At 36.5% G+C, this 25,087-nt stretch overlaps 1 protein-coding gene across 7 annotated transcripts in view; it reads right to left on the bottom strand.

Moving 5' to 3' along the window:
- Window positions 1-25,087, bottom strand: part of LOC113107828 (PR domain zinc finger protein 16-like) — a 209,406-nt gene that overhangs the window by 128,113 nt on the left and 56,206 nt on the right. For all 7 annotated transcript variants that reach the window (XM_026270582.1, XM_026270589.1, XM_026270583.1 and 4 more), the window contains exon 2: window positions 17,426-17,775. In XM_026270582.1, the coding sequence (XP_026126367.1) occupies window positions 17,426-17,775 (350 nt within the window). The remainder of the gene's footprint in view (window positions 1-17,425; window positions 17,776-25,087) is intronic.

Genomic DNA, 25,087 nt, shown 5'->3' with positions numbered 1-25,087 from the left:
TCTTCGCTAGGTTAAGTGCTAAGAGTTCATAGGGAAACAGATTTGAATTGCGCTTCAAACAGTTGGTAAGCCTTGCTCCCGGGAAAAAAGACAATTTGAAGAAATCCAGACCACAAGCGATGCCACAATGTCAGAGCAAGAGTAGCAGCGTGCGGGACAGAATCGCAGTTTTTTTGTCGATGTCGTTTTTCAGGGGTTGGTTTTTACTAGGAAACCACAAAGCCTTTAAATGCAGGTCAGAGGACGTGGTATTGAGTTCTGTTAAACAGCCAGAAGCAGATGGAGAGACCCAGACAAACCCAGAGAACTACATGACAGGGTGAGATATTAAAGACACCAGCACGTTTTCAAGAGACTACTAAAGTAATGTGGTGTTTGTTCAAACCCCCTTGAGATTTTTATTTAATGTGATCTTCCTCAGACTCTGTGCTCTGAAAGGTTGCCAGATTGAGAACAAGCAACAGGAATGAGCGCAACTGACAGTGAAAGTTGTTTTATACATTTTATATTATCTCTGGTAATACGGGTTTTAGATGGTTCATAAGGCTTTTTAGGTTGGATAAAGTCTGTGATCTCAAACCCAATTCATTCGCTGGCCTCCATGGCTGTAGTATGCTGTTATATGTTTTTCATCATCTGGCAACCCAGGGCAATCCTATTGGTTAAATTGGCTGTGGGCGGAGCCACACAGACCAAACAAAAACAGACATTCCGAAATGGAAAACAAATTTCAAAGTAGAATAATTATATGGCTATAGAATTGTTTTCCAGTTACTTATCATGGTATTTTATGCTTTAGTAAAATATAAAAATGTTATAAGTATGACAACGTTCCTGTGAAAAAAAAAAAAAAAAAAACAACAACAACAAGAAAGTGTTTCTGTAGCTCAATTGGTAGAGCATTGTGCTATCAAGCGCAAGGTTGGGGGTTCGATTCCCCGGGAACACATGATAGGTGAAAATTGATAGCCTGAATGCACTGTAATTCGCGTCTGCTAAATGCAATAATTTAAATTTAAAAGTAACATCCCCTAACACTGAAAAGCAGAGAAAGTGCATTGAGGAAAGAAAAAGCAGATTGTTGCTATTGTTGCTCATGTTGCTTGCCGGCCATGAGAAGATCAGCTTTCTGCGAGAGGATTCAGGAGCCGTGCATGGCCGCCCTGCGCGGGATACAGTGACCGGACGGAAGACTGAGAGGGTTTTATCTTGAAATGTGATGGCCGTGGCAGAGGAGACTATGAAAGGTGTGCTATGACTGTCCAACAAGCATGCAACCGTAGATTCTTAAGAACTTCACCAGGGCGTCACAAGAAACCTATAGCGTTTCACCAAATCCTTCCCATCCACACCAGCGGCCAAATTATACAATGGCTTTCAAGGGGAGTCAGTCTAATTAGAACAATATGATTGTGTAATCATCAGGCAGCAGTCTCATAGGTTGGAAATTATGAACAAGATTGAGGTAATATCCCATTTGTTTCTCCAAGCAAGAAATGAAATAAATGGGGGGGAAATACATTTCATCGTATAATACATAATACATACAAGTCGTCATAGTTGGGTAACTGGATGAATTTGCATTATCAGAGAAAAAAAAAAATCAAAAACGAAAAAGTAACAGCATTCAGAGAGAAGTTACTGTGGCTCTCTCAGTCATTGTATTAAAAACACCCTCACAAATGTGTTAACATTTTTACTAATTCAATATCCAAGGAACATAACACACAATTTTGTGTTACAATGTCAATGAAAAAAAAAAGAGAATATAAAAAAGCTAGATTTACAATGTTTATAACATTATTGCAGTGTGTGATCAGAGTAACTCTACGAAAAAAAGGTACAACAGTACTTTTTTCAAAAGCTCCTAAAATGTACCATTTAGATATAATATGTACACTTTAAGTGCTAATGTGTAACCTTAAGGTACTTATATGCACCATAAACGTGCAGATAAGGTACAAAGGTGTGTATTTTGAAAAGGTACCAGCAGTGTTGGGGAAACTTACTTTTAAATGTAATGCAATACAATCATACATTATTCCATACAAAAGTAACTAATTTAATTACTCAGCTACTTTTTATGGAAAGTAATGCATTGCATAACTTTTGTTTCTTTTTGTCACCTTGGCTTATTTATTTATTTATTTATTTATTATAACAAAAAATACAAATTAAATTTTAAAGTAATGCAATACTTCACTAGTTACTATTTAAACAGTAATCTGATTATGTAACTCCAGTACCACTCCAGTGACAGCTTTTGTACCTTTTGTAAAAAAAAAAAAAAATTATGTTCTATGCAACATGTAGATTGTGTTTTGCATATATTTTAGGATGCATTTAATCAAATATAACTTGAATTGTTTTCAAAACCAAACTAGCGTACATGTGCTCGACCTGTAACTAGTGTCTGAAATGCAGTCAGGTTTGTGGTTATGTTAGAACAGAGATAGGTAGAGTTATCTGTCCGTAGCAGTGAAAGGCTATACTCTACCTACACACTGACCTCCCTGTCCCGCTCTGGGCCACGGGGCATATTAAGTGCCTGTCGTAAACAGACTTGATTTCCTGATCTACTATCACATGGAGTCAAAACAATCCGTCTACAGCTGCTGGGCTGATTGTTTATGGAGGGAATCCGTCGTCTTTGAATAAATCAGAGCTTCCCTAACTGAATTTACTTTATTTATGTTTTTATTTTTTATTCTTATTCATTTATCTTATTCATTCATTTTTTTATTTTTTTATTTTATGTTTTGGCTGTATTTTGAAAAACACACTGAAGTGTGTAGTTTTTTTAGGAAATGGCTGTAAAGTGTAATAAAAAAGTGTACTAGTAATTTGTTCTACATTTTTCTTTTTCCCTAAAGTGTTACGTATCTCCCCGTACACACATATTTAATAAATTTTTACCATACAAATGTTTTAAATATATCAAATAAATATTTAAAAAGTAGGGCATAATGTATTGTATTAATAAGAAGGAATTATTTTTTAAATATATATTGTTATTATTATACATAATACGTATTATACATTATTTTTATTGTACTTTATATTATTGTTATTATAATTTTTAATTGATTATTATAACTTTTACTTGACCACCTGCTTCACACACTACGTACACCGACTACACTGAAAAAAAGGCAGAATGAAAGAAAGCAAGCGCAGGGCCACCGTTGAGCCGAAATCCTCTCTCAGGACCGTCATGTGAAGAATTCTCCCTCTCCCTCCTGTTCAGCCTCTCTTCTTCTGGGTTTTTTAATAAAGCTGTTTGCTTGTCAGCTCTTTTGAGGCACGGACCCCCAGCCATGTGAAAAGTTAATCCCTGTGTGTCTGCGAGCAGACTCCATCTCCCTGGGAACCCCCTCGCTCAGGCAGACTCAAGGACGACCCTGACAAGCCGGGCCTGACCAGCCACTTGAGGCTGGGCCTCTCTCAACCACTTCTCCTCTATTCCTCTTTTCAGGCAGCTTTTGACGGGACAGCCTGACAGACAGTTGGATTTTGGATTTACATCTTCAAGTGCTAATCAAGTTGAAAGATGACAGTGGAGAAAAAGAGATCTTTTAATGTGCCCCTCCATCCCAGCTTCCACCCTATTCTTATCTTCCCCGAGATGCCACTGTGCTCAGGAGACTTCAGGACTCACGCCAGTGATAAACGAGAATGAGCTATGAGAGTTAAAGATGGAGACAGACATGTACTTGCAAGGGCATAAACTGGTTCCAATAACTTGATCCAATAGATTTTACCATTTGATTTATATTCTTAGCTAGTGCTTTCCTATTAAAGTGGATAAAACCGGGACGAGACGCTAAGAATTCAAATCACATGTGAAATACAAGTCCCAAAAGCTGAAGAAAACATGTAAGCTAAAACCTGATTTAACCCAAAAATAAAGAAAATTATTATTATTATTACAATTATTATATAAAAAAAAAAAATCATAATAATAAATAAATAAAATAAAAAATAAAAAATAATAAAATAATAAAATAAAATAAAATAGTTATGTTTTAAAATAAAATGACTTATTTTTAGGGATTACTAATATATATATATATATATATATATATATATATATATATATATATATATATATATATATATATATATATATATATATATATATATATATATATGAGATATATACTGAGATCCTCCTCTGAAAGATTCCCGTGATACTTGCTGTCTAGAACAAACCACTGAGATTTCTCTTTCCTATGGGGAAGGTCATTTGCTCTGTACCGCATGCGATTATGAAGAGACTCAAAGCAGCTCATTATGAAGAGAGATGTGTTTTACTGACTAGCGTGGAAGAACGCAGCCAGGGGCAGCCAGCCATCTAAATCCTCTCTTTCTCCTTCCCCCTCTCCCTCCCTCTCTCTCTCATTCCCTCCTGTTCATCCCCGTCTTACGCTCTCCCAGGCTTGAAAGCAGCAGAAATTAGTTTTGAGGGAAACAAGTGCGATTGGGTCTGTATAGGTCAAGACGGACTTTGTTCCGTCTGAGGGTTTATCTAAACTACAGCTGTGTTGGACAATGGGCCAGGGGTGGCTGACAGAAACCCAAGCTGTGAGGGCTAAATTACTGCACTGATAAGACTGAATTAGACGCTATGAAGTCCAAGAGCTCAAGAGACACTGAAGAGGAGAGGAGAGACTCGCTCAATGACACAGAGAAAGATAAAACTTCACAGAGAAGTCTGAGCAGCAGCCTTGCACCACTTTCAACATGACATAAAGCGACCTTTATACCACACAAATTGGGCTCCTCACATTAAGCAACTGAAAAACTTTAGTCTATTCTCTATTCTAAAGAGTTTTTGATTAGCATATTGTTAGCATGTTAGCATGTTAATAAGCTAACCCTGCAGCGGAGGTTTTCTTCCCATCCACAACTTTTACGTTTTGTCCCACTCTCATCTGTAAATCGTTGTAAGTAGCAATATACATGGATTTCCAATCCCATTCCAGTAAGATTATGTCTCGTATAGTGTCATCAGATATTTCCAATTCCAATATCCACACCTCACTTTGATGCATTTGTAACATCAGGCAAAAGGAACATGCTTTTTCTTCCTTTAGCTTATAAAAATGATGTGGGAACATTGTTTCATAATGTAATTTTTTTTTTTAAACGTCCAGTTTTCTTCTTGTGATTATAACATTGTTTAAAGCTTCACCGAATATATAATGTCATTTATTTTTAAGGAAAATATTTTAAGGCCCCATCAAAACAGAGATACGTTTAGCTATATAAACATATATTTTGTGTCCTCTCCAGCAGAGGGTAGTACACTATGAGAACACAATGGCCTTAGAAACATCAGCATTGCTCATATCACACCTTTCTTACTGCTCGATGACTTTTGATATCTGCTAAAGAACACTCCGTGCTGTTAAGCATGATGCCATGTTACATTCTCAGTGACGTTGCATCTTGTTGCCCACCTTGTTTTATGAGTGCATTATCACAGATTTAGCCTTGAGCCACAAGACACAGCTTGGATCTGGATTAGTAATATTCTAGAAATATAAATCCTCACCCTCGTGTTGTTCCAGAATTGAATTCATCTTTGAAACAGTTTTCAAGAAAGAAAGAAAGAAAGATAGAAAAATAAATATTATTGTGATCCAATTAGCAAACGGGATTCGTAATGACTCGGGCCCTCCAAGCACTAGAGATCTGACACACACTGATATTTTCCCGACAAATGAGGTGTCGTTTTACTGAATTAGTGCAATAAAGAAACTCAACAATTATGTTTTACAAAGAAATGAGTCCAAATATTTAATATGAAAACGGATTTGACAATTATTCTCAAAGCAGACATTAAGAAAACATGACGGGTGACTTGTTTTAGTGTGACATAACATACATGCATGACATCACTGGACTTGGACTCGCGGCCATCTTTAAATAGGCTCTTTAGAAAAGCAAGTGGTGTCATTGATGGAAATAAGTGTGAAAAATGTGTCCCACGGAGGAGGAGGACAGATTTACAGGGATGGGTTAAGCTGCCGAGAGACACAAGCACAGAAACAGTCATTATTCCTACGACTCAACCGCAACTTGACACACGGTTGGGTTTCAAGAAAAGACGAGAGCGCTGGTGAGTGGGCCAAGTCTCCTTTCCAGGATAATGACAAATTTAACATTTCTGCACAGTGAAACAGAATGTCGTCATTGTCTTTGGGTTCCTAAATGGCTGTTATTTCACATCGTCGTCTTGAGGAAAGAATAACACTCAAACATCAGTCTTTTCTGAAGAGAGACACACACATTATGGCACACCTGGGGCGCTTGAGTGTTGCTCTAACTATGACAAAGAGCTTGAACTTTGAGTGACTTAAGAGTTGTTTATTTCCACACCGTTATTATGCTGGTCTGGTTATGAATTTATTGTATTTTTTATTGCCATCATGGTTGGTAATCAAAACAGTATTGTGTGTCTATTTTTGGATTTAATGATCTGAAAACATTCAAGGCCAACGAAAAGAGGATGGTGACCAGGATGAAATCTACTCCTCCTTTTTTTTCCACTAAAGAATTGGTTGACTTTAAGTATGTAGACTTTCCATATACATTTTAAATCAAATGGCAGTGCAAGATGAGCTTTATAATTTATTCTGTGACATACGCTTGTATTTATGTACAGTGTGTCATATAAAATAAAAGCAGTTGGCAACATTCAGGAAACAGAGCTCCATTTGTTTTTTATAGAATGCTTAAAAAATTGCATTAACTCTTAAGCCCCAAAACATGTAACCCATGTTCATATAACAGGGCTGAAAGGTCATTGTGTGAAAAAAAAAAAAAAAACAGTCATGTTCAAGTTTACTTCCAACTTCATGACATGTAACCCCAAATCATTTTTGAATGTAACAGGGCTGAATGGTCATTACAAGAGAGAATAAAAACAGATTTACTTCCAACTTTATACAATTTAACCGCGAAACATTTTGAATGTGACGGGGCTGAATTGTTACTGCAGTAAAAATTGTTTTTTTTTAACGCATTTATTTTCAACCCCATAACATGTATTCCTTAAACATTTTGGATGTAAAACAGCTGAATGGTCAATGCAAGAAAAAAAAAAAAAAGATTTACTTCCAACTTCATGACATTTAACCCCAAAACATTCTGAATGTAACAGGGCTGAATTGTTACTGTGTTAAAAATAGCTTTTTAATGCATTTATTTTCAACCCCATAACATGTAATCCTAAAACATTTTGAATGTAACATCTCTGAATGGTCATTGCAAGAAAAAAATAATAAATACTTCCAGCTTCATGACATTTAACCCCAAAACATTCTGAATGTGACAGGACTGAATGGTTATTGTGGTACAAATAGCTTTTTTAAAGCATTTATTCTCAACCCCAAAATGTGTACAAAATGTAACAGGGTGAATGATAATTGTGAAAAAAATACATACATATATAAAAGAAAATAATAAAGAAAAAAAGAAAAGAAAACGTAATGTTTTAAGTTATTTTGAGCCGTTATTGGATATTCATTTTATTTTATTTTTTTATTATTTAAAGTATTTAAGTATTTAAAATGTTGTAGGTTTGATTGGTTTACATGGCACAAAACATGTTATGAAAGAGAATGCAATGTCAGATGGTGTCTATTCAAATGATAAATAACATTAATTCCAAATTTACTGTGACAGGGTTGAAATAATGTAGAACTTTAAAGTGATTTTAGAAAATACGATGAGCTTCAGCATTAACCTTTTCGAATTAAATAAATGAAAACATATTTATACTATAAATATTTTCATCTACAAAAGACCCATTTTTGACAATGACCCCAGTGTCAAAAGCACACATCAGTTATTTAGTACAAGCTATAACGAACTGTAGGAGCCATTGATCTTAGCTTCTGTAAAGAAAACACCAAGTTGTTGCAAACACTGACTTGAATGTGAATTTGATTAACTTCAGCGCGAAGAGACAAATATTACAGCAAAGAGACAAATACACACTTCCAATGTAAAAATATCTGTGTAATTAGCAATGTAAACATCCCAGACAAACGTGATCATTCAGTGTAGTGGAGAGAGAAGGCAGTGTCTGGAGCGGCCTCGGGGCACAAGAGACCGTGATGGGCCTATTCATCAACACACGCATGAATGATGGGTTTTCACTGCACGCACAACTCACGGGCCTCCAGTAACCTGCTCTTACCCAGATGGAAACAGAGGTTAAGGGAATGTTTGATTAATTTCGCTGGGCGATCCACCTGGTACTTGGTTGGGAAACTTGCATGTATCACAAATCAGTGTAAATAACGCATACAGAACAGTGATCGCCCACTTTTCAGTTTAATACTTAGGGTCATGAGTTGGTTCAAATAAAGTATGAGCAATATTAATTGAGTTGTTTGCATTAGCAAACACCACTAATAATGCTAAGCAAGATGGAGAGCAGGAAAAGATGAGAAAACCGAATTAAAGACCTTGTAATCGCCCGGCTGCATGAACAATTTCCATTAAAGCGCAAGATTAATTAACAGCTGGGGTAATTGGTTATGAACAAATGATAAGGCATCAATGCACTAATAAATCTTGACATTTAATTTGCTGCCCGCTTCCCCCGCTATCAATTACTGTGTTCCTGGGAATAATTGACAATGTTTCGGTAAGACGTAAGGAAGGCGGGCATCTTTCAAAGCTCCTAAAATGCTCCTTTGGTGTAGACGCAGCAACATGGACCATATGTTTAATATTAGGTGTAATCTGTCCTACTCAAGTGCGCTGAAAACTGGGAAAATTGGATTAAATTGGCTAATGGCATGTTTAAAACCTCCATAAAATGAATGTGAGTGGAAGGTATTACAGTGTTTTTGACTTGCACCGTCTCTTTGTGCATAAACAAAGGCTGGCTCTCAGTGGTGCAAAACTAATGTGCTGGTCAACAGAGATCTCAAAGACCACAGGAGACATATTGATTTATGCCATGTGGGTCAGAAAGTGAGAATATTTGCACAAAATATGATCCCGGGCATTATAGTTTGAAAATCGATGAATTAAGTAAAAACTTGATGTGATATATGGAAACAATTAAAAAAACTACTACTAATAATAATTATATATATATATATATATATATATATATATATATATATATATATATATATATATATATATATATATATATATATATATATGTGTGTGTGTGTGTGTGTGTGTGTGTGTGTGTGTGCGCGCACTGTTTCCTAAAAAATATAATAATAATAATAATAATAATAATAATAATAATAATTATTATTATTATTATTATTATTATTATTATTATAGTATTGATAAATATGAAAAGGAAGTAGAAATTATGGGAACATATTTTATTTATTTAACTAAAATATCACTATAATACTATTGATATGTAAAGTATTTAAATACAGTAATAATCACATTTTATTTCATCATTATTATTATTATTATTATTATTATTATTATTATTATTGTTGTTGTTGTTGTTATTATTGTTGTTACCATTATTATTATTATTATTATTATTATTATTATTATTATTATTATTATTATTATTATTATTATAAATGCACGTTATAACTAACTCTTAGCACTTGGACATATGGAGTTCATGTGGAGCAGCATTTACTATAAACCGATATCACAGTGCATCATATCAGATTGCATATTTCTATAATTATATCATGCTAACACATATCGCGTTTTCAGGCATTGTTAGAATTAATAAAAATAAAAAAGTCACCAGCCAGCTGGCGAGTAAAAAGGTTTAATTCACTCACTTATTTGGGGAAGGGTTAATTTTAGGCCCTGATTCCACAGAAGAAAATCATACAGGTTTGGAACAACATGAAGTTGAGTTAACAATTGAAATCACTTGTACGGTAAGTATCTTTTATTTTTCATATAATTTTGATTCATATCAGTGCAGTGTAATGCAATGCTTTCTTAAAAAAAAGAATAAAAAATTTTTTTTCATTAATATTATGTCAATTAAAAATAATGTTATAGGCCTATTGTTGTTGTTAGGTGTGAAATGGACTTACATAAAATATAAAATTATTAAATTTTTTCTGTGGCTGTCACATGGCATTTATCTCAGGTGCTCAATCCCCAAAAAATATGTTGTTCTCATAAGCAAAGTTTGCCTTGAGATGAATGGGAACGACTTGGTTTTAAACTCTGTGAGAATGACTCACATCACCCATGTGCTGCATCTCTTTAAACGGCCGTCTAATTGTCAGTCATTCTCAGTCTTTCCAAAAACCATTAGCATTGTTCACCTTTATGGCAACCTCTCTGTACGTCCTTCACAAGATCTTTAACAATGTGAGCAGACAAGTTGTAACTGTTTCGATGGAGTATCTCCACAAATGCTTAGTGGCTCAGCCATTCAGCACAAAGGCTGGCAAACAGAGAGGTGAAAGGCAGGGTCAGGACAGATAGCGCCGAGGCGTGGCGCTCAGATCGAGAGGGATGTTAGCGCAAGGACAAACAAAGTCAACCACGGCCAGGAAAGCTGCCTGTCAGAGGCGGATCAGGAAACAAAGGCATTCCAGCAAAAATATGAGGATCAACCATGGAGAATCAAACATCTGTCACGTAGACTGAAAGCGCAAAGCGAACACTTCCAGCAGCAGGTATCGCTAAGTCAACAGCACGGCAAATATGAGAAAATGGCGAGGATGAATAATGCTGATATGGAAAAGTACCTTGTGTCATGAAGGCAAATAGAGAGTTTGCACTGCAACAAAGTCATCCCTAGGTCAAAGCCTTTGAAGTTTTCCAAGAGGTGGAGAAAAGAGGACGAGTGCCATCCAGATGAACACAGATCCCAGCCGTGGTCTGGACATCCACAGGTCATGCCAAACTCAGTCAGAAGTTAAGGGTGTAAAATCAATAGAGCTTATTCATTACATACACTAACATCTTTCAGTCCAATCAGTAACAGATTTCACTTTTTCTTTTTTTATATATGAGGGCCTTGTTAAAACTGTACTAGACACATATTTATCTTGCTTTTTTAAAGTTTGCTATTTTATAAGGAATAGTTCAACCAAAATGGTTCACTGTAGCCATTGTCTTACACACACACACACACATATACACATATATATATATATATATATATATATATATATATATATATATATATATATATATATATATATATATATATATGTATTACACTATTGAAGTCAAAGACTACCATTAACTGTTTGTCTACGAACAGTCTTTAAAATGTCTTCTTTTGAGTTTATCAGAAAGAAGAAAGAAAAAAAAGGTTTGTAACAACTGTGGTTGAGTAAAAGAGTTTTCTTTTTATTTTCTTCTTCTTCTTCTTCTTCTTCTTCTTCTTCTTCTTCTTCTTCTTCTTCTTCTTTTATAACTATGGTAATTTATGCAAATAATGAAACACACAAGTTCGATATGTGTGTAAACAATCAAGTTTAACTTTTATTTTTATTTTTTTTAATAAACATAAATTGTATACATTTTATTTCTACCAGTATGATTTTCAATCATGCTATGCTTTTGTTAAACTATGCAAAAATTCAGAAAATATTATTCTTGTATGAAATTTAGTCTATCTAATATAAAATAAACTATTGCTAATACAATTTATGTTTTTGTTTGTTTTATTATTTACTTACATACTTATATATAATCTATTTTTAGTTTTCGTGAATTTTGAGATACTTTTGATAGGTAAAAAAAAAAAAAAAAAAAAAGAGGTGGATTTAAAAAAATGCATTCAAATGCATTCAGTCCAGTCTTCACGGTTTGGCACATGTGCTTCTTAGCACAGCTTATAACTGGATTGTTCAGTTTCACTCAAGCATGGCAGAATCCAGTGATTCTCACAGCAGGTTTCTGTTGCATGTTGATTTAACAAAAAATAAAAAAAAAGAGAGACTCTTCCATTTTCATAACATTCGTAAACCTCTGCCAGTGTTGATCAGGACACAAGGGACGGGTACAGAAAGCTTACACTAAATGACAGTAAAGAAGATTGGTGAGGTCACACAGGGGTTAACATGGACTCCACCACACCCGCTGACACTGGCAGGGCATGGCATGTGTACACATCATTTATCTGGCTTTTAAAGAAATGCCATCGCAAGCTTTCTCCTTCCCTGATTCACTCATACATTGACTCTTTTGTTTCACGGTTGAATAAAGAGTCTCCTTATATGTTTGCTGTTGAAATAAAGGTCTATCAGTGTCATCATCCACATAAACTATCCAATGCTAAACAATATTCACTGAGACTGCATTTTATTGACATGGAAATATCAGCAAAGCAAGACTGACACAAAAGACTATTCAGAAAGTTATAGCCAATTAATACAATTTTTATACCAATCATTATGGCAAGAAATGCCAGAAGTGTGTTTACCATAATTAATTATCACTGCTCTAGTGGAAGTCTAACTAAATATTTGAATTGTATTCGAACTGGTATTTCATCTCTGTGAGCATTCAAATATGACACTGTAAGATATTTTATGTCAGGTTAGTTATTAGAACAAATTATGTTTTATATTACTGATATCAAATCACGTTTATGCATTTTTATTTTTGTGCTACGCATAGTGGTTACAAATGAAACATATATATATATATATACGTTTTTGGTCAATAGAATAAAATAATAAATATATAAACAACTTAAACATAAAACACAAATTAAAATTATAAATGTTGCAGCTAACTGAAATGAAATAAGTTTAAGTACTAAAAAAAAATATTAATACTATACAAATATTACAAAAAAAAAATGGGGGGTGAACTATGCCTTTAAAAATCTGTTAAATATATTTCTACTTCACATTTAAACTCATTGTCATTTCTTTCTTTCTTTCTTGTGTTGACATTCCCCGTCAGTAATTGTCTCAGGGAAGATGGATAGTTTAGAAACACACACACATGTCCTGTGTACACTCTCTCTCTCCTCTAGTCTTGTCTGGCAGTAGACACACACACACACACACACACACACACAGGCTCGGTGACAGCGGTCCCCTATTGAAGTAATCTGACAGCATCTCACGTTGGATTGCCAGCGTCCCGCTTCACGTTCTGTAGTGTTCGGCACTTCCGGCAGTACCCCAGCTAGTGCCATCACACCATCCACCCTCTAAACCCCCAGAGTCCCGCTCAGAAACAGATCTGATTGAAAGCGTCTGTGTCCGAGGTCACTGTTCTAATATGTTGTGATAAAGGGAATCATAATGGCTTTTAAATAGACGGGCTCTGTCTCTTGTTCCTGAGCAGTACTTTGTGTAGAGAGAGAGTGTCTCTGGGAGTGAAGCCCTGGGGCTAAGCATCGCAGAGATTGAGCTGTCCGTCTCGCTGAAATGAGTCTGAGTTAACACCTCTTCAGTTGAGACAGGACAGCCTGGGGGACACAGACAGCAGAGCACTTCCTGTTCACTTGAAGCAGCCAGCGAATGCTCTCCGACATCGGCTCTGTCTGAAAATCTTATGGCAAAATCATGACTGTGACATTGCATGTAGGGAGACAGGCAATACCAGAATGCTTTGCCATGAGCTTAGAGGACAATAATCCCTCGAAATGCCAGGTGAGGAGAGAGAAATGTGTTGACTGTGTCATGTTGAAATAAAACACACCAGTTTTTCTGGTTTCGCTGTTTGACCAGCCCCTGCCGAAAAAGAGTGGGAAATTAACTATACTGTTCAGTGTGGTGTACATTATCGACATTAGATTAAATTGCAGTTAAGTGTCTGAAAACATACTATTTAGTGCACACTTAAGTGTCTGTGTCTCTATTTCGCTTTTGCATAAATAACTCTTCCTATATATAACACACACACACACACACACACACACACACACACATAAGAAAGTAATAAATAAAATTAATTCAAAATAAAAAAATAAAAACACTGGCTGGGATTTTTTTTTTAATTGTCAATAAGATTAAAAATAAATAAATATATTAACCTAATATATGTGTGTGTTATATACAGTTTTTTTTTGTTGCTGACTTAACTTATATAAATGCTGATGCTAAACACTCACATGATGAGCTGTATTAGTGTGGTGTGTGTGTGTGTGTGTGTGTGGTTGCTGCCTGTGTAAATCATTTCAAATCGTTCACTTATTTGAGGTTCATTTTCATGTGTAGACAGTCAAAAACAAGGCAGCTCACTAGATTTTTTGGAATAGAACTACAATGAAGTCCGCAATAAACCTTAAAGCTACTAATTCTGGCATCTAAGGTCTCGTGTGTGCGTATTTTGATCCCTTGCAGCCTAAAATATGGAAAAGTCATGACTGAACCACAGACGGAAACCCAGAGGATGACATTGGTTATGGCATATGCATGTTTAGCAGTCATGAGAAACCGTGTGAGCTCTGAGCATCATCCAAACACTCGGTGGATATCTGTCTGTGTTTGGCCCGTTGTGGCCGCTCTGTAATCCCGCTCTATTAGCACCTCCGACTCTCTTTGCTCTTAGCTGCTCTCTCTCTCTCACTTCTGTGTATTTGTCTAACGGTTGAGGCGGTGTGGTGACGTAGCTCCACGGGGAGCGCGGCGATGGCTATCTATGTCTGGCTGTTATGACTATCCTTAATAAGAGCCCTAAAACCATGGCGAACCGGGCAGACAAGATGCGGCTTAGACGTTTTCCTTTATTTTTCCACATTTTGTAACAGATGTTTTCTGGGCCTGAGGTTTCTGAGGGAGGGGAATTGATTGTTTTTAGTAAAAAAAAAAAAAAAAAAAATATGCAATAAGATGTAACATTACAGATGTGAGCAAAACAATTGCCACGTGACAGTTCATTTTAATGATGTGTTTGTACATGACGATCAGCACAGACAAAGGCTGCAGACAGCGCACCTTGTTTGTTATCTTTATTTCATAAGTGCACAAAGGTTTTTTTGTTATTATATCTGTATCCAAAAAAAAAAACTAGACCCTTTACAGATTCGATTGATGTATTGCTCTTATCTGTACGATTAAAACTGAGAGTGTAATTTAAGTTCTTTTCGGGGTAATCAGGAGAAAATGATTTAAAACGCATATATGCGTTAATCGACTCGAAAGGGTTAAAGGTGAAGTGTGTGGTTTCTGCAGAGTTAGCAGCAACAAACAGAAATGCAGAAATGTTTCCTAAACTTTCCCCCTGCCTTTGATTGGCTGGACAAACAGATAGCCCCGCCCAAAAGTCACGCAATTGGTTGTCGTCGTGTGAGGAATCACAAACAAACTAAACAATGTTTTAAAACTGCCACAGAGTAACTGTTTAAACAGTAAGATTTATTTATTTTAATTTATTTATTTTGTCAAATTATAGTTGTCTGCATACTAAGCTAGGATTGGATAAAGCATTTTAAACAGAAAAATAACGTTTAATATTCACTATAATATATATAAAAATAAATAAATAATGCAATTAAACAAAACGTCCTAAAATTAAGGCGACCCGCTCTCATCTGCTTTCCGGCAGCTGCTAACAAGTATCAGTTTTATAGATGGTTTGTCACAGATGGTCCAACAGATGTCTCTCTGGTCTTTAGCAAGTTTGTGTGTGTGTGTGTGTGTGTGTGTGTGTGTGTGTGTGTGTGTGTGTGTGTGTGTGTGTGTGTGTGTGTGTGTGCGAGCAAGTACCCATAGATGTGCTCCTTGTCAATCGTTACGCTGTCAACCAGGGCCTTGAGTGTACTCTTTATAAAACATAAAGCCAAAGTACTTGAGCGTGTAAATCAGGGCTGAAATCTGAGCATTGTGTCAGGCAGACAGAGACAGAAGAGAGAGAAGAGAGAGAGAGAGAGAGAGAGAGAGAGATAAGCTTTCTCTTGAGATCGGATTCTGATGAGCATCATTAGTGGCAAATCCAACCCAAAGCAGCAAGACAGCTAAAATGCCTTTTCTAGGGAATAAAACTAGGCACGTCGAAAGCAGAAATATGAATTTCTTGAGGGGAAAAATGCCTTCTGAAAGCATTACGTGTAGCTGATGGCTTTGCACAGATTATTGCATGTTTCAGTGGCTATTTTTGTAATGCTAATGTACTGCATACTACCAAGTAATAAAAAAGAAAGTTAACAAATACTGTATGTTTAATTCAGCAATTGCTGTCCAGTTATTATCTCAATGGAATGCTTTTATTTTTTTCAAACAAGTTTGTTTGCTTGTTCTTTTGTCTTCATATTTTTGCAGGGATATCAAAAAATCTTACAAATTAATATGATTTCCCAGTTCATTCATTGCAATAAAAATAAAAAGTCAAATCCATTGCACAATGGGAAACAATTGTACATCATAATCTTCTTTTGATATCTGACTTTTTCTGCACTGATTTTAGTCACAAAAAAAATAAATAAAATAAAATAAATAAATCATGCTTTTAAAATTGTGAAATCTAACAATACTGGATTTTAATGCTTGCTGAAAGCATACAAATGTTCAAAATGTTTAGAAATCAATTCTTATGGGTGGCCCTCCTCTCACTCAAGCCCAGTGAGTAGGATGTAATATACAGGACCTCAGTGGGCCCCTCCATCACAGGGCCCAGGACAACGTTTCTGCTTGCCCCTGCTCATATGTAATTCTAAATGAGTGTAATGGTATATATCAGTGGAGTGGAGTACAGCGAGAGAGAGAGAGAGAGAGAGAGAGAGAGAGAGAGAGAGCGGCTCACGTCTGATCAGTCATGTGGGGGGAATCAGCATGTGCCCTAATGAGCTTACCCAAGCAGCTTCAATATCCTCCGATGTCATGTTGAAATGAAAATTAATAGTTCAATATGGCTCCACGCAAATGCCACGCGTCTCCCATAACCCGTATCATGTGGCGTGACCAAATGAGTGTATTCTAATAGATGTAGGCAGAGGAGAAAAGCTGATATCTTCAGTAATCAGGGTTTTGAAAATTACCATTAAATGAAATTCAGGAATGGATGGAAAAGAAAAGGGGGAGATGAGGAAAAAAAAGAAAAACAAACCCACAGACATGGAATGAACATCTTTACCCCATAATGTGCTCATGTCTTTCCCACAGGCCGCAGGGTTGGCTTACCCACACGCACTACTCAAATCGGCCCTTGGATCTTTGAGGTCCCGGTTCATCTTCAGAGTCTAAACTATGGTTCTGTCTCAAATGGCGCACTTGACCCTTGCAGACCTCCTACGAGTCCACACTTTGGTGAACTAATGTTGCTTGGACGTAATGTTCTTGGGTCCTAGAGCACTTACAAGTCAGCCAAACCAGCATGGACATACTTAAAAGGAGACCTCGAGACTGCATGGCCACTTCAAGTGAGTCATTTGGGACCCGGCCTAAAGTGAGTTCTCTCAAATTCAAACTGAATTTCAAACTTCCGGATAAAGCTAATAAAAATCAACATTTAAAATGCACGCCACCTCATCTCCACGTACCTCCCATCCATAAGTGGTGTCTTTCACCGTGGTGTTCAGCAGTTCGTTGTATGGTCCGAAGCGTTCTCCCATGTCGATTTTGACTTTGGCCCAGATTCCTAGGCCAGCCCCTGGAACGGACGACTCACGGAGCTCCAGGTCGGCAGGGATGGGAATATCATCGGGAATGTAGACGGGCACCTCGTAGGGTGAGCCCTCTTTTGGAGTGAAGTCCTCATTGCAGGGCTGAGGGGACATGGGCCCCACCGCAATGGGGGACATGATGCTGTCTTCTGTCTCCTCTTCTGCGCTCTCGCCTGTCACGAGATTGGGCTCTGTGTCGTACATGCTGTCTACTGCCTCACTGTCATCTGAAAGAGAATGTGGAGACAATTGCAATATGTTAGCAGAATAAAGAGATACAATGCAAATGTTCTTTAGCTTAATTTCTCCAGCTATTTAATTGGCTGAAAGTACAAGGGATGGTTGCAGCAAAAAAATAAATAAAAAAAATAATAAAAATCATCATGTCATTCCAAAACCATTTGATCAAAATCAAAAGTAGAATTTTTGAAGAATATACATGTAGCTCTTTTCTGTGTAATGACAGTCCATAGTTTTATTATTTCCATAGTCCATGTTTTTAGGACTCAAAATGACTACAAATAGCACCATAAACCTGAAAAACACACTATATATTTCATATAAAATGCATCCACTGCTTCTGTTTTTAGAGCTTAAAAGACACAACCCCACAAATTGTTAGGACAATATGAAGATTATTTAAAAGTCCTTTTTGTGTTCCATAGGGAAAAAAAAAATATAAAATGTAATGCAATGCAATACTATTTATAAGATAAAATACTATAATTTAATTTAATTTAATTTAATAAAATGATTGGCTGTCAATGTTTTTATTTTTCATCAACTGGAAAAAAATCATTTTGAAATTGATTTGTGTCATTACTGTTATAATTGTGGTGTAGACTTTTTGGATAATTCATCATCATCATGTGAAGGGCCTTAGTTTGTATGATAGAATATTCTGGTTGTTTGCTAGGGCATTGATAAGTGAGTGTCTTGAGTCTAAAGAGTCAACCCCCTGGTCTCTATGATGTTCTGGTCTCAAGTTGGGTTGGCAAAAATCATGAGACAGATCACTTAGAAAACTAATAGCAGACCTTTTCAACCAAACATAGCTATCATTTGTATTTATGACACAAACGGAGCGATATATTTATGTGCCAAAGTTTAATCCTTAGGTTTATGGATTGTTCAAATGACTAACCGTAAGTATGATCAAAATAAGTATCATTCCATGTGGATATTAAACCAGCAACCGTTCTGTCACAAGTCCAGATTCTTAACCACTTCGACCAACAAGAGACCACTGACATCACCGAGCAATTGCAGCGAGCTTGAGCGATTCAAACCAAACCATTCATTTTTCTATTGCTGGTTACTCACTGATCTGTGAATACGAAAACCAGAAAACAGATGCTCATGAAGGATTCATGGTTAGTTAGACGTTTTGTGACTTCAACAGGCCGCTGCAGGGAAGATGCCATCTATTTCATAGATCTGTCTGATCAATTTACAAATAATGGCAGCAAATGACCCTGTGGCCTGATGCCACGACAGCATCTCTGTTTATTGTCACTCTTAGCTCGACAGCATAATTACGGTACTTATCATTCACGATTGAAAAAGGGACAACTCGGCTAAAAATAGGTTCTGTTTCTATGCATTGTTTTTAAATGCATCACAAAGCACAAATGCCATGCAATCCCTTTGATATCATAAGAACGACGTCCAAACTTGGAGATCCAAACTGACCCATCTCCAAACTCGTCCGGACGCATCTCACCTGAAACGATGTTCTTAAATTTCTTCTGCGGGTCTCAAAAACGCCTTTGAGCGGTCTCCAAGATGACGACTCTACAAGTACGCATGGATGGACTCACTGTAATTTGTAGCAGCACCGCTGCAGTTTGCTATCCAAACACAGGACCGGCAATCAGTCTAACTAGGCCGCAATTACACCAGGAGTGCTCCCAATCAAGCAGACACGGCCCCCTGCATGTGCTGCCAACAACACAAGTTTATGACTCCAAACTGTGTTCTCTCACGTTCAGACACTGTTTACTTATAAGCAACAGCAAAGCCATGCATAAGTGTAAATTGTAGTTACTGCTAAGTTGGCTTTAATGATAAACAAAACGTTATGTGATTTTTGTGTTCAGAATGTCAAACATTACATTAAAAATACAAGCGAAACAAACGTTTATAAGTATTTGTTTTACGGTTTAATTGTGTCGTTTAATCGAAGTCCTCTGAAGAGACACAATCACTTTATATGACGAACCTATTTAATTTAGGCTTTTATTTTGGTAACACCATTTACTAACACACAAATATGTTGAACAGAAGCTCAGAAGTACTTGCTCAAAGCCTGAGAACCAGCAATTAACTCAGGAACATGTGGCCCAGTAGTAGCTTCCCCTTTTCACAGATCAGTTAAAGTTTTACAACCAGTGCCTAGCTGGTGCTGGTCGCAAGAATCAAAAGTGCTTTTAAACCATTAAAACGTTCTCATTTTTGGCATATGACCCGAGTAAATTTTCAACAGCCATAGAAAGGGTAGGAAAATCTATTAAATACTCCCTTTAAAAAACCCTGTAGTGTATGAACAGATAGTTACCCTGAAAAGTGAATTAAACGATATTAATGAACAAAACATCAGAACCGTCAGAATAGAAAGCCGTTTACATTTTTACAAACACAAATCTAACTTATAAAGTGTTGCTTAGGACACAAGAGGAGACTTCTGAGGGCATTTCCAGATCTGTAGATTATTTTTCTTTGTTCCGAAGCAGGGATTTCAGTTGTTACAGGAGCTTCTGAAATGTTCACATCATTGCAAGATCTAAATATATTCTTACAGAATTACAGTTGTTACAAATTTACATTGTTATAATACAGTCAGTGTTTGGAATAACGCCGTTTAAAAGAACTGCTTTAGGTAACAGCGTTATTTTTTTCAGTAACGGGGTAATCTAACTAATTAACTATGTAATCCGAACGCACCCCTGGCTCACACAGCGAGTGAGGAGGTGGGTTTATAACGAGATAATCGATTATGATTGGCTAAGGCAGAGTCATGTGTTTCATGGTAACCAATCAGAGCCAATGTTTTTACACACACGCGCCAGCGGTGCCTAACACACACACAATCGCACACACACAAACACAACAGCTAAAGATTCGCAGCAGCAGCAGAGATGGCGAGTCAGGAGCAATCTGATGAAAAGATGGTATTTTCAAGGTGGAGATATAAGCGCTACTTCAAATTCATTGTGGTCAAAGGCAAGAACGTGTGACACACGCACATATATAAAGCTAGTGGCAGAAAAACACTTTTCTTACAAAGATAATACTTGGAAGTGCAGGATAAAACTCTTGCTGTCGGTTGACGTGCAACAAATATCGAAAGTTATGTACGAACACCTGTCTGTTCTACTAATTTCAACTGACTTGTGAAAACTGTAACCGTAACGCAAATAGTTACTTTCCCTGGTAACAAGTTACTTTTATTATAGAGTAATTCAGTTACTAACTCAGTTACTTTTTGGAACAAGTAGTGAGTAACTATAACTAATTACTTTTTTAAAGTAACGTTCCCAACAGTGAATACAGTAATACTATACTGTTGCATTTACATATGCCTGAATGAGCTGAGAAAAAATGGAGAATCTGCACTAGAACAAACGCTCCAAATGAGCTAGGTGTGAAAACGTCCTTAATCTCAAACGGCTTCCCTGCAGACCATTCAATTTATGTAACCTCCAGGACACAGAACGTGCAAAAATAAAAGAGTGTGAGAAGGGTTTACCAGGTTTACGTGGTCTCTTCCGGCCTAAGTGAGCTGTTTGTGGTAAGAATTAGCTGCAATGTGAACCAGACTTTATGCCACTAGTCGAAGTGTGGACAGAATAAAGAAGCTCTGACATGCTTTGGATGTTGGATCGTGACACTCCCGGAAGTGAAGTGCCTGCTTCTGAACGTCTGTTTGCTCTGGCTCTCATACTGAACTGTTTATCCTGATTACATCAGGCCGTCATCATTAATTCGCACCTTGGGGGTCCTTGTCTCCTCTGAGCTGCGGCCACAATGAATCGCTTGTTCAGCTTTGTTATTCCACTGGAAACTACTGTGCAGCCGGCTCGCAGACACGAAGGCATCAGATTTATTTGATAAACTGTAAAAGTGTCACTGGGGCCAGTATTAATTGCAAGCAGCTATAGAGCGGATGAGAGACACTGCCGTGCTCTGTGCTCCTCTTCCTCAAGAGCTGATCTGTGCTATAGGCCAGCAGTCTCAGGCTTGTGACCTACAGTACATACATTTTCACTGGCATTTCAACACACCCGAGTGAATCTGTGCATGAGAAGTATTTCATCATCAATAAACTCCTTAATATGGCTTCAATCTTTAGCCCAGGTTGAACATTCATTGCCATTTACATTCACCGTTCACCAGAGACCTAGTTAGTGATGTTTGCTAAGACAATGATCATTATTAATATTGTTTGTGCTTCTGATATACTCAGAAAAATACTCATGCTTAATATTTAGCTTAGGTGCATGACTCAAATAGCAAAGGCTGTTATTCATTTAAAGACATATATGCACTGCATGTTTCAGAGTGAAGTGCAACACTGTGTCCTTTTACATAAGATGGCTCAAGATCATGTGTTTTCAGTGTCTCAGAATGACTTGGTTTGCATTAAATGCTGCTTCGTACAAACTCATCTCTTCTGGTGACTTAAAACATGTATGTGCCAACTTCCAAAATTTGTCATGCAAAATGCTTTCAATTAGTTGTCATCAAAAGTTTTTAAGAGCTCCTTGCCCTTTTCCATCAAGATAAATGCTTTATGATTTCATGTCTGAAAACTATTAAAATAAGGCATATACATTAGACATTTTACAGTTGTACGATAAAAAAAAAAAAAAAAAAAAAAAAAAAATATATATATATATATATATATATATATATATATATATATATATTCTAAAATATTTTAAGTGAAATATTACAATATTGTTTTATTTTTTATTTTTTAAGATTTAATCAACTTTAAATAATAATAATAATAATAATAATAATAATAATAATAATAATAATTATTATTATTATTATTATTATTATTATTATTATTATTGTTATTGTGGTTGTTGTTGTTGTTGTTGTTTAAATGTCATATTAATATATAATCACCAAAACTGGACAATTTATGCAGCAATACAAAAAAGCACAACAAACATGTATTTGTTTATTTACATAATTTGCAAATTTGCAATTTGCAAAGCTATTAGCAACCACCCAGCAATGATTTGTATCGACTCAGAACGCATTAACAGCAAATATAGCAAAGATCGGGCGACCATTTAAAGTGCCAGAGCATTGTAGGGAAAAGTGGGTAAGTTGTGGTTCTTTTTTCCACCTTTAAAAAGTACAAATCTATTTGGGCTTGCATATTTTACTGTTCAGAGACTTCAGAGTAAAAAAAAAAAACACAGACTTGTAGGACTAGGAGATAAAACAAGCACATGTTGTGATTTTCCAAATAAGGGAAAATGCTTCACGCTTTCACTGAATGAAAAAATTAAAATAAAAAAATGGCCCTGGCCAGTCCGAAAAGTTTTGTTATCATCAGTATCAAAAAACTGTTCCACTTTGCATCCATCCAGTTTTGATGATTTTCTCTTTGATTTTCTACACTTCACAAGACTAAAATGAAACATGTATAAATATGGGAAGATGTGAGCGCATATTTTCATTGATCCATGAACATGCTGAAAGAGGGTAAAGCAAAAAATGTCTAGAGCATTACAAAATGTGCTTTCCAGAAACATGCTCTGTTTCCCCTCATAAAAGCAGCAGGGAACATTTCCAAGTAACACGTTAAGTAGCACTTTTGTTTCTTCAAAAGGTCAGTGTCATGGGGAACATTACGACAAGAGGAGATCCCTCATACTCACTCTGGTACGTACTGTAAGCCCACTAATACACCTTTACACGTCCCGTTCAATACTCTCTCTCACACACACACATGCACACAGTAACAGTGTCAGTGTGTATACACTCTGCAGGCCGGTGCAAACTCAATATGTGTGTGTGCTCTGTCCAGCGGCTGAAGAGAAGTGACCTCGAGCACCTCGGCTGTTTGAACAGTCAATACACTGGCACACTTCAGCAGCTTCATCTCACAGAAAAGAAAGGAATATGTGAGCCGTGAGCTCACTGTATCACGCTGACACATTTCCAGCATATATCATCAACCACTACAGCCTCTGAGAGCCGGAGAAATGTTATGCTCTCGGATTTTATCCAGTAAGCATAACCAAAAATGACACTTTTTTTTTTTTTTTTTTTTTTTTTTAGATTTGATAATATTAATACATTATTATTACATAGCACTATTATATTTTATTATTATTAATTGATTACATATTTTTTTATTCTGATTATTTTTTTACGCATTTTATTAGGCCATTCAATTCATTTATGATGCTAACATATAGTATCACAATATTTTTGTAAGTTATCAGCCAAAATAATATACATGCCAGAAATGAAAGGAAACCCCTTATGAGTTATGGACCAAAACCAAGGGGTTGTACAATAATATTCAGTGTGCTACCAAGCAAAAAGATTTCTTACACCTTTAGCATTTAATTGATGCACATAATTAGAAGGCTTAAATCCCCACACCTGGTTTTACAAAGCCTAATCAGTTACCAAAATCATATTAGGGCCTGCGGGAATCTGGCTGAACGTGTGTGTGTGTTTGTGTGTGTGTGTGTGTGTGTGTGTGTGTGTGTGTGTGTCAGCCGTTCCTGATTGTGATTCTAGTCTGCTGTGCTCCCCGGGGAGCAGCGCGAGGCCTTGAGCAGACATTTATTAACACGACAGATTAATAGCACCAGGGAAAAGACATTTTCACAAACATGATAAATATTAATAATAATCAATACTAACTTACATTTGCCAAATTGAGTTGCAAACATCACCCATGGGGGGCAAGAGAGAGGCAAATAGAGAAAGAGAGAGGATGCGGGAAAAGGCTAGGGTTTGCTAATAAGTGCCAGAAGGTCTCAGACGTCTGGATAATGACAGAACAGCATATGCTCCATCTCCTCCACAAACACTCGCTCCTCTATATCACGGACATTACACCTGACCACAGCCACCGTAAGCATTCATTTTAAACCCCTGATAGCAATAAATAATAACATGTTTAGGATATAAGCCAGTTTGCATTCAAAGCAGTTTTATTCCAGTGGGGAGAATTCACTAAAGCAAAGCAAGATTATTTGCAAAGAGTTGGATAAGCAATATCTACTTCAATATCAGGAATTATGAAAATTGAATTACCAAACGATTCATGTCTGTGAATTTTAGATTATGAATCAACAACTATATCAGCAGAATACTGTACATGAGTATGAAACAACAGCATGAAACTGTAGGATGTGCTTTCTAGATTCATCTCTGTGTCTGTCCAACCAAGAAATAACGTCTGAGTTTGGGTGTAATATACAGCTTCATTTAGTGACTTACAGAAGAGAGAAAGAGAGAAATGCATTAATTTTTATTAAGAGGGCAAGCCATGGGTTG

The sequence above is a fragment of the Carassius auratus genome, chromosome 8, assembly GCF_003368295.1.
Source record: "Carassius auratus strain Wakin chromosome 8, ASM336829v1, whole genome shotgun sequence".
In the NCBI taxonomy this organism is placed as follows: Eukaryota; Metazoa; Chordata; class Actinopteri; order Cypriniformes; family Cyprinidae; genus Carassius; species Carassius auratus.
This window is presented reverse-complemented; position numbering and strand designations above follow the sequence as displayed.